This window comes from Pogona vitticeps, chromosome 3 (genome assembly GCF_051106095.1).
Source record: "Pogona vitticeps strain Pit_001003342236 chromosome 3, PviZW2.1, whole genome shotgun sequence".
Classification (NCBI taxonomy): domain Eukaryota; kingdom Metazoa; phylum Chordata; class Lepidosauria; order Squamata; family Agamidae; genus Pogona; species Pogona vitticeps.
This window is the reverse complement of record NC_135785.1, coordinates 265,005,303-265,014,623: the sequence shown is the minus strand read 5'-3', so window position 1 is coordinate 265,014,623 and position 9,321 is coordinate 265,005,303. Positions and strand designations below refer to the sequence as shown.

General features: G+C 46.5%; 1 protein-coding gene across 1 annotated transcript; it reads left to right on the top strand.

Moving 5' to 3' along the window:
- The first annotated feature begins 373 nt into the window (after nucleotides 1-373).
- On the top strand, nucleotides 374-8,550 carry LOC140705562 (C-type lectin domain family 2 member B). Its single transcript, XM_078390564.1, has 5 exons — nucleotides 374-569; nucleotides 899-1,016; nucleotides 1,840-2,045; nucleotides 4,639-4,745; nucleotides 6,449-8,550. The coding sequence occupies exons 1-5, from the start codon at nucleotides 519-521 to the stop codon at nucleotides 6,561-6,563; spliced, it is 597 nt and encodes a 198-aa protein (XP_078246690.1). The 5' UTR covers nucleotides 374-518; the 3' UTR covers nucleotides 6,564-8,550.
- Nucleotides 8,551-9,321: the final 771 nt, after the last annotated feature.

Here is a 9,321-nt window from a genome sequence, read left to right as displayed (position 1 = left end):
CACATTCTTAAAGTTACCCCAAGCTTCAGCACTTTACCTTAACCTCTCCTGTCTTAATTAATACTGACTAGTCACTCCTTAAACCCTCTCTCTCTCTGTCTCAACCCCCCCCCAAAAAAACGCTTTCTCTCCTCTCTGTCTCCCTCTGACAGAACTCACTAGACTCGGACTCCCCCCTCCCTTCTAGTTTCTCTGCCTCTGCCTCCCCACCGCTCTCCTTGGTACATGCCAATACTGTACAGTGAATCCTCGACTTGCAGACGGCGCCACTTACAGACTTTCGAGTTGCAGACTTCTCTGGCCACAAAATTTAGGTTCAGCTTGCAGCCGGAGAATCGACCTACAGACCGGGGGGGGGGGGGGGAAAGGAACAAAAACGGCCTGTTACGGGATTAATCGGTTTTCAATGCATTGTACGTCAATGGAGCCTCGACCTACAGACTTTTTGACCTTCAGCCACCGTTCCAATACGGATTAATTCCGTAAGTCGAGGGTCCACTGTACATGCCAATACATGGATGGCTTCCAAGATCTTGCAAATCCATTGCAACAAAGGCGAAGCAGTGAAGGTGTGCAATAGCCACAGGAAGCGGGGGGGGGGATTCTTGGACCCCCCACTGTGCTCCCCCCACCAACCCACCCACCCCTTGTCTTTGCTACACCAAACTGCCTCTCTCTCCCAAAGGGATGAAGGGAGCTTGAAGTGATGGCTGTGAGCTTTTGGAAAGGGGCCCCATGTTTGCACATACACAAGACCGAGTTTAGATGTCGGAGCCCCTGGTATTCCACACGTGCATGTCTGCGTAGTCCCGTGGAGCATGATCTAATGCATTGCAAATTGTAGGTGTTTGTGTGGGAGTCTGCGCAACACATGTTTGTCTGTCTCTTGCTCTCTTAGCTGATGGATACAATCCTGAAGAAGAAGAAGAAGAAGAAGAAGAAGATGAAGATGATGAAAAAGAAGAAGTTTATTTGTATAGTTCTTACTCTCATCGTTATTCTCCCTCTTGTCTTGGGTGAGTTCCCAGCCTCCTCCTTGCCCCCCCCTTTGACTGGCATCCATGGCAACCACACACCCCCCACCACTGAGAAGCCAAGGCTGTTTCAGTTGATTAGATGAGGCAAGGCCAATGCGAGGACATAAATGGATTTGTGGATAACGTGACCCTTTTGTGCCCCCCCCAGCTTCCTCTTCATTGTTTCTTTCCCCCTACCCGCCTCCCAGGCCCCCCTGGACTGGCTTTCAGTTCCTAAACTCACCTGGGTGAAAGGGAGAATGGGCGGGCGGGTGGGGGCGAAGAAGCAGGAAAGGGACAGACCGGAGGTGCCTTACCCCCCCCCAGTCTTCCTTTTGTTGTTGTTGTTGTTTAGTCGTTAACTCGTGTTGGGACTCTTCGTGACCCCATGGGCCAGAGCACGCCAATCTCCTCTGCTCTCCCCCTCACCACCCTTGCCTGCCTGTCTCCTCCTTTCTGGGCACGAAGCCTGGACGTGGAGCTACTTGCTGGGGGGGGGGCGGGCTGCTTGCTAGCTGACTACTCCCTGGAGAGGGAGAGGGAGGGGGGAGCGAGCGAGCAAAGTTGTGAGGCCGGGCGCGGCTCTGCTCTCCCCACCCACCACCACCCTTGCCTGAGACCACGATCTGTGAGATGAATCTGGTAGCATTCAGACTCTTCTGTTCTTGTTTTGTTCTTGTTACACATAAAAGACAAACCGGTATACTTTCCTTTAGATTTCCCCCTTGTCTTCAGATATCCCCTTCATTCATCTCCAAAGATCGGGAGTGTTGCATGTTGAAAGTCAAAAGACCCAGTGACCAATTTTATTTCTGTTCCTTAGGTTTAGTTGTGTGGCAAAAGGCCAAGACCTCTCCAGGTCCCTCTCCACGTTCCCCACCACCTTCTCCATCTTGTCCTTCTGGATGGTCTGAGTTCAAAGAAAAATGCTTCTTTACCTCCGAAGCGGAAGGAGGATGGGATCGTGGCCGACAGAATTGCACTTCCTTCAACGCCACCCTGGCCACGATTGAGACTCGGGAAGAAGAGGTGAGAGCCTTCCTGAGCATGTAGCGTAAGCTTGATTGATGTGTGTCCCATGACTGGGGCCTCCAGTGCAAGACTGTTTCTGATGGGCACGTTTCCTACAGACTGTTGGTCTTGGGTTTGTTCTCCTTTTCCGTACAGCCTTCTGGCCCCAAAGGTCTCGTCCGATTCATCCGAGATGATGGTGCCGGGGAAGGGGACTCTTCCCTCTTTGCACGCCAGGCAAAGCGTGATGAGTCACGCCCGAATAGGATGCCTCTCTCCTATTTAGGGCTTGGAAATGCTACTTTCTCTTTGAGTCTCCTTCTCTTCTCTTTTATCCTCTTCCCTCCTCTTTCCTTCCCTTTTCCTTCCTCTTCCCTTCCCTTTTCTTCCATTCTCTTATCCTTCTCGTCACCTTCCCTTCCTTTCTCTTCCCTCCCCTTTCCTTCCCTTCCTCTTCTGTTTGCTTCCTTCTGATCACAGTTTCTTGAATTATCCAGCCAACACTGCCATGGTCGTCGTTGTTTAGACATTTAGTCGTGTCCGACTCTTTGTGACCCCATGGACCAGAGCACGGCAGGCCCTCCTGTCTTCCACGGCCTCCCAGAGTTGGGTCAAATTCATGTTGGTTGCTTCGATGACCCTGTCCAACCATCTCATCCTCTGTCGTCCCCTTCTCCTCTTGCCCTCACACTTTCCTAACATCAGGGTCTTTTCCAAGGAGTCTTCTCTTCTCATACCATGGTACTGTTGTCCTAAGTCAGAAATCAGTATCACCTGAAGATTTATCCATTTAATCTGATCTACTTTCTATTCTTTCTGAATCATTTCTTGTACTATGGCTCTTTTAAAAGAAATCCTGTTTTTAAAAGAAATCCTGCAAGCAGTTTGCACTCTTCAGCAGATGCCGTTTTGCAATCAGTGTTGCAAATTTAAATAAACAAACCAGGGTGCTGCCAGTCTTGCCTCCAACTAGAGGCCGCAAACAGCTTTTGCAATGAAATTTTCCCCAGAAGCACCAGGGCTGATGTCTTCGGGTCGCCATCAAAATCTTCTTTTTCAGCGAGCAGCAAAGAAAGTCCAACAAATGCAGTTTATAGAGACCCTGAATCCAGAGTTATCTTCAACTTGTTATTCATTGCTTGAAGGCATGAATTGTTTGTATTCATATTCCCTGTGGTGCTGCAGTGACCCAGTTCCGCCCCATCCTCCAGAACTGGTTGGGCCACTTACTGGGCTCTGCGGGGCGCTCGGCTCCAGTATCGTCGCAGAAGGAGCCCTGCTGGCCATTCCCTGCCTCCCCATGCAGCCGACCCCTCTGTTGTGGAGGCGGGATGGGGAGTCTCCTTGCTCAGCCAGTATTCCGTTGCATGGGGAGGTGGGGAAGGGCTGGCTGGGCTCCTTCTTGGATTGGTGCAATGCTGACGACAGAGCTGAGCGCCACACGGAACCCGGTAAGTGAACTGGCCAGTTCTTGAGGGGCGAGTACCTGTTTCCCCTTGAGAAATGAATACAAAGAGCCCATGTCTAGTTGATTACAACCAGCCCACATTCATAGATATGCAAAATGGGCAATAATACTGTAACTTCTATAATTTTTTTAAAAAAATGGATTAAACTTTAAAAGATATTACCATTGATAACCTTGATCAGCAGACTGCTTTCGTAAGTGATGTCCTGGTCTTGCCAGATAAATACTGGTTCTGTTGACTTAAACTAGATTATAAATACAGGGAGAAATGACATAGAGTGTTATGAGAGACAGGTACCCTTTTTTTCCCTTTGAGACGAAAGGAAAACTCTGCTTGGAGAGGGCAAGATAAGCAGAAGGACGTGGAGTGTCTCCCCAACATGGTTTCATCCTGTATCAGAGATGGGCAGAACCCTCTTCCTTAAGCACCCTGTGTCAGTGAAATGGCAGCCGTGAATTGCTCCTGGTTGAGAAGTTGCCCAGGTTCTCATCCCACCTGAGTTGCACGACTCCAAGGCTGCAAGGATTTAGAGGGGCAACGTCTGAACCAAGGGCGGTTTGTGGCTGCAAGCTGCACCGCTTGCGTTCCGCATGCGCCTGCAAGTAATAGGTTGGAATAGTTGGAAGTCAGACATGACTATCATTTGAAGATTTATCTGTTAAACCGGATTTGCTTTCTTCCCTTTCTGAGTAATTTCTTATTGTACGATGGCCAGTGTCCTGTTTCTAAAGAAATCCTTCATGGCAGGGTCGTCGTGCAAGCCATTTGCCCCTCTTCGGCAGGCTGTCTGCTCTCTGGTGCAGTCTTGCAACGGTTGAGTTGACACTCCACCAGAGGTCGCACATGGCTTGTGGGATTAACTCTCCCCCCCCCAGTGGTTCCGTGGCTGGTGGCGGATGTCTTGCCATCAGCAGCAAAATCTTTTCCAGCGAGCAGCCAAGAAAGTCCCAACAAATGCAGTTTATAGAGACCCCGAATTCAGACATATCTTCAACTTGGTATTCCTTGATAGTAATCACCGACCATGTTCACAGAGGCTCAAAGTAGGTAATCACTTGTATGATGTTTTTAAAAAATTGGTTAAAGTTTAAACTTTATAAAGTTTACATGAGACGTGTGAAATCTTCCCCCCACCCCCCAAGGATTTTCTCAAGAGCAGGAATTATACGGATCATTGGATTGGCCTCTGGAGGGAGAATGACACCCAACCTTGGAGAAGGCCGAATGGCTCGGAATTCACCAGCAGCTGGTAAGTTCCAGGCTGTCTTTTGACCCCATAAGAACATAGAAACATAAGAAGAGGCCCGTGCTGGATCGGGCCCAGGGACCCTCTAGCTCAGCTTCCTGTCTCTCCCAGGGGCCCCCACCAGATGCCTCTGGGAGCCCACGAGATACAACGGTCTCCTGATACCTCTCTTCCCCTGCCTCTGGCATTTTGTAGTGGTGGTACTTCATCAGCACACCTGCTTGCAGGGAGACCCCAAATTAGCTTGGTCAAAGGGGGAGGACCCTGATGAGGTTTCACAGCATGTGAAGCAATGGTTGCCTGTAGAGATGGACACAGATTTAAAAAAATGAATCACCAAATTCATTCAAAAATAGCTAATTCCTCCATTAATGTATTAAACCCTGTATCTCCCAGTGGCCCCCACCAGATGCCCCCTTTCAAGGCCAGATGCCATCCCCACATCCTGTGGCAAAGAGTTCCACAGACTGACAACACGATGTTCATAAATTCTTTAAGTGCTCACCTCGCAGTCTAAAGGCTCACCCCATTAACAAAAAAATTCCCAGAAGATATGCTCCAGTATGTTACACTGACTGGGATAAAAATGTACGATGATGGCAGAAGTCAACAGATTGATTCAGCTCTTCTGTCCAAGCTGTTTTACCTTTGTGTAACTGCACAAAGGCCATAGCTGGAATCTGGGGAAATGAGTTCAATGCCTGCCTCATAGATCTAGTTGTGTATGGATTCTGCAGCAAAGAGTTGTATAACAAAAATAAAAAATCCTGTCCTGTTTCATGCGGTCAAGGCTTCAGTGCTCCTAAGAGTAACTTCCTGTATTCTCTTTTTACATTGATTAATGCTGCCAAAGTTCTGGAAAGCTGTGTAAGTATTTTCAGAGTTTAAAACAGCAGTAAATTCAGCTTTTGTTTCTTTTAAAAATTATAAAATGTAAACTAAGATGATAGTAATCCAGACTTTGCATCTCAAGGCTTTAAAATCCAGAGACGTACTTGTGGAATAGGGGGTGGCCGACCCCTGGGATGCTCTGGCCACGCCGGGGCTGTTTGAATAAGTGCCCCACGAAGAGAGGAGCTGAGCCAAGATCAAAATACACCGTGCTTTGTAGATGTATTTTGACGCTCTTGTTTTGTTTTACTGTGTTGTATTTTACTGTGTTGATGTTTTATGATTATTTTGTTTTTATTGTCTTCTGTACATTGCTCAGCATGGCCTCTGGCCAGATGGGCAGTATAAAAGAGGAAGGAAGGAAGGAAAAGAAAAAAGGGAAGGAAAAGAGAGAGGAGAGAGAAAGAGGGAGAGAGGAAGGAAGGAATGAAAAGAAAAAGGGAAGAAAAGAAGGAAGGAAAGAAACTGAAGCAGGCCTGGAGTTTCACTAGAACGTCAGACTACCAATGCATAAATGTTTGAGGTTTGAGGCCTGTGAAAGTGGGTGGCCAGTGGAAGGAAGGGAGAAAAAAAAGCTGGCTCTGGGGGAAAAAGGTGGACCAAGAGAGACTCCGTCGGGGGGTGGGGGGTGGAGCGGACTCAGGTCATTGTCACAGCACCTGACGTGGAACCTGACTTTGGGCCAGGTGTTTGTTCCACGGCACCTTGGAAGTTGTGGCTGGGTGTTTTCCTTCCCCCTTCACTCGAGCCGCTTTCCTTGGGTGTCTGTCGTTCCCAGGACATTCATGCTCTTTCCTCTCCTTTTCTCTCCTCAGGCTTCTCATAGGAGGCACAGGAGAATGCGCCTTCTGGAATGGTGTCAATTTTACGTCGACCCGGTGTCGCGCAGAACGGCCCTGGATATGTAGTAAACCACGGAGCACGGCCTAAAACAGGATGGCCACCTTCCAGGGAAGAGCAGCTTCCAGTGGGATCCTCTTTTCATTAAAAAAAAGAGAGGCCATATTGCATCTGTGGCATGCCAGGTTATATAAAATAAGCCACATAAAATGGAACCTGGCTCTGACAGCCCTGAACACTAAGCACAGAGATCATGTACAGAGTGCCAGCAGGTGTGCCTGACAAGGACACTGGAAGACGCCTCTTAAAGGTGAAGATGATGTCAGGTCTCTGACAACCAACAAAGTATATGTAGACTCCGTGTCACGGTTTCTGCTCTTGGCTGATCTAAATGGTTGTGGACTGCAATGCTGTTGCTGCTCTATATAAATGCCAATAGACTTAATTTGCTAGAAGTCTATTGCCTCTGCCTGATTTACCTGACTGCTGGCACTGGAACAAGCAGCATCTGCAGTTGGGAAGTTAAAGTTATCTCAGCATTTACAGTGGACCCTCCACTTAAGGAATTAATCCGTATTGGAATGGTGGCTGCAAGTCGAAAAGTCTGTAGGTTGAATCTCCATTGACCTACAATGCACTGAAAACCGATTAATCCCATAACCAGTGGTTTTTATTCTATTTTTATTCCATTTTGGTTTTTTTCTGGTCTGTAAGTCGATTCTCTGGCTGCAAGTCGAATCTAAATTTTGCAGCCAGAGAAGTCTGTAACTCGAAAAGTCTGTAAGTCGAGCCGTCTGTAAGTTGAGGGTCCACTGTACTTCTGTCCTACTATTGTAGCACCATTGAGAGTATCCTAACTTACGGCATTCTGGCACGGTTTGGGAGCAGCTCTGTAGCGGACAAAAAAGCTCTACAGAGAAGCATTAAAATTGCCCAGAATATCATCAGGATCCGGCTATCAACCCTGGATGACGTCTTCACACAATATTGGACTCTTTCCATCCTGCTTACAGCTTTTTTGAACTGTTGCCGTCTGGCAGAAGATATAGAACAATTAAGACTGGGACCACACATTTTCTGAATAGTGTTTATCCCAGAGCTATAATTGCACTTAATAATGAGCTTAAAGATCACCAGCAGTGAACAGTTGAGACAGTGTTACTTAGCCAGCAGTGTAGATGTTTGTATTTATAGTGGTGGATCTTTAGTGGGTGGGGAGTGTTTGGGGATTTTTTTTTATATGTGTGCATGTGAGTCTGGTCTCTGGGCGTCTGTGTGAATTTCGTTGTATGTGAAAGTGCTTACGGCAAATTTCTTTTGGTCTTTAAGTATATCAAGCAGACCAGAACAGAAACGTGACAAACTTGTCTTCTTCGCAAATCTCTCCTAGAGGTTCACTGGTTCTCGAATCAATTCATTTCGTCTTAAAGAAGTAGTTTTCTGGTGCTACTTCAGAAGGATCCTGAAACAGTCCAGCCTTATTTCCTTACAATTATTTTGTGCATTCTTCATATCCTTAAAGGCTAAGAAATGAATATCCTGAATTATATATATTAAAATTGAAATGTGAATTCTTGTTAACTGGCAGCGTATATGACTGTATCTTTCTAAGAATGTAATTTTAAGAATGCACGGGTCACTTTAAGGCTGAACACACGATACAAGAAGCTTTAATAAGGAAAAGGATACAAACAGGGATTAAACACTGCAGGAACACCAAAATGGTATGTAGTTGTGTGCGAGTTTTTACCTTCTTTAAAAAAAATAAGATTAAATATACACAAACGTGTGAGACTATTAGCTATTCATGTTCAGCTGAGCCACTGTAAGAGGCAGTGCACCATCCCTTGCGGGGGAGAGACGGCCTCCTTTGATAAAGCTGTGAAATGGAGATTCGGCTTGCGAAAGTGTTGGAGGTCATCTACACATTGGGAACAGAGAAGCAACAGTTCGGATTAATCTTGGAGGAACAGAAAAACAAAGAGGAGGACTGGGTTATCCTTGATGCCAATATGTTTCATGTCTATTTGCATTTTGATCTAGTTGTACAGCATTAAAGTGATTCTTCTACGTAACATTTAAACTGTATGGTAAAATATCCAGCTTGCTCTCTCTCCTATACCACACCCTTTTCCCCTTGCTTTCTCCACTGGAAATGCAAGTATAGGTGACACTAAAAAACTGGATGAATGAATGGATGAATGAATGAAAGGTAGCTGCTGACCAAGCAAGATCCTGTCACAGATGGGGCTGAAAAACAAACCCAACTTGTTCCAAAAGTCATGGCGATGATTGTGTCCAGTCTGTTTTTAAAAAGCAAGTTGAAAGAAAGAAAGAGACCGGGCACGGTCATCGGCCATGATTTTTGTGACTTCAGTTCATAGGTTTTTTTCTGCACCATCCACATCATAGTGGGGTACCCAGCATGATAAAAACTAGCATTAATTAAAAGCTAACTCGCACTCTCTGATTTTTTTAATGGTCTAATCAAGGTATTACCCAGCTTTGCTTTTGGATTGTGTAAAGAAGACCATACAGTTTTCCCTTTCCTCTGTTGGATACTGTCAACTATACCAGCTTTTGGTCTACACTTGGTATTTCTACTCCTGCAACTTCATTGATTTTTATGGGATCTGAATTGGCTAAAATTAGGAAGGTTGCCATTTAAAACCTAAACCCCATCCCTAGAATGCCCGTTACAGTTCTGGACTGTAGAGCGAGCACGGTCGGGCCATAGAGGCCAACGTCTTACGACCACAGCTGGGTGGCCCACCACTTCCCTTACCCGGTCAGCAAGCTGTCCGTGAGCTTGATAGCTAATCCTGATCATGTTAGCAGCTCCTTAGAA

Coding starts and splice junctions, on each gene's coding strand:
- LOC140705562 (XM_078390564.1), top strand. CDS start 519: ATGGCTTCCAAGATCTTGCAAATCCATTGCAACAAAGGCGAAGCAGTG. Junction 2,046..4,638: donor TTGAGACTCGGGAAGAAGAG/GTGAGAGCCTTC, acceptor CCACCCCCCAAG/GATTTTCTCAAGAGCAGGAA. Junction 4,746..6,448: donor TCGGAATTCACCAGCAGCTG/GTAAGTTCCAGG, acceptor TTCTCTCCTCAG/GCTTCTCATAGGAGGCACAG.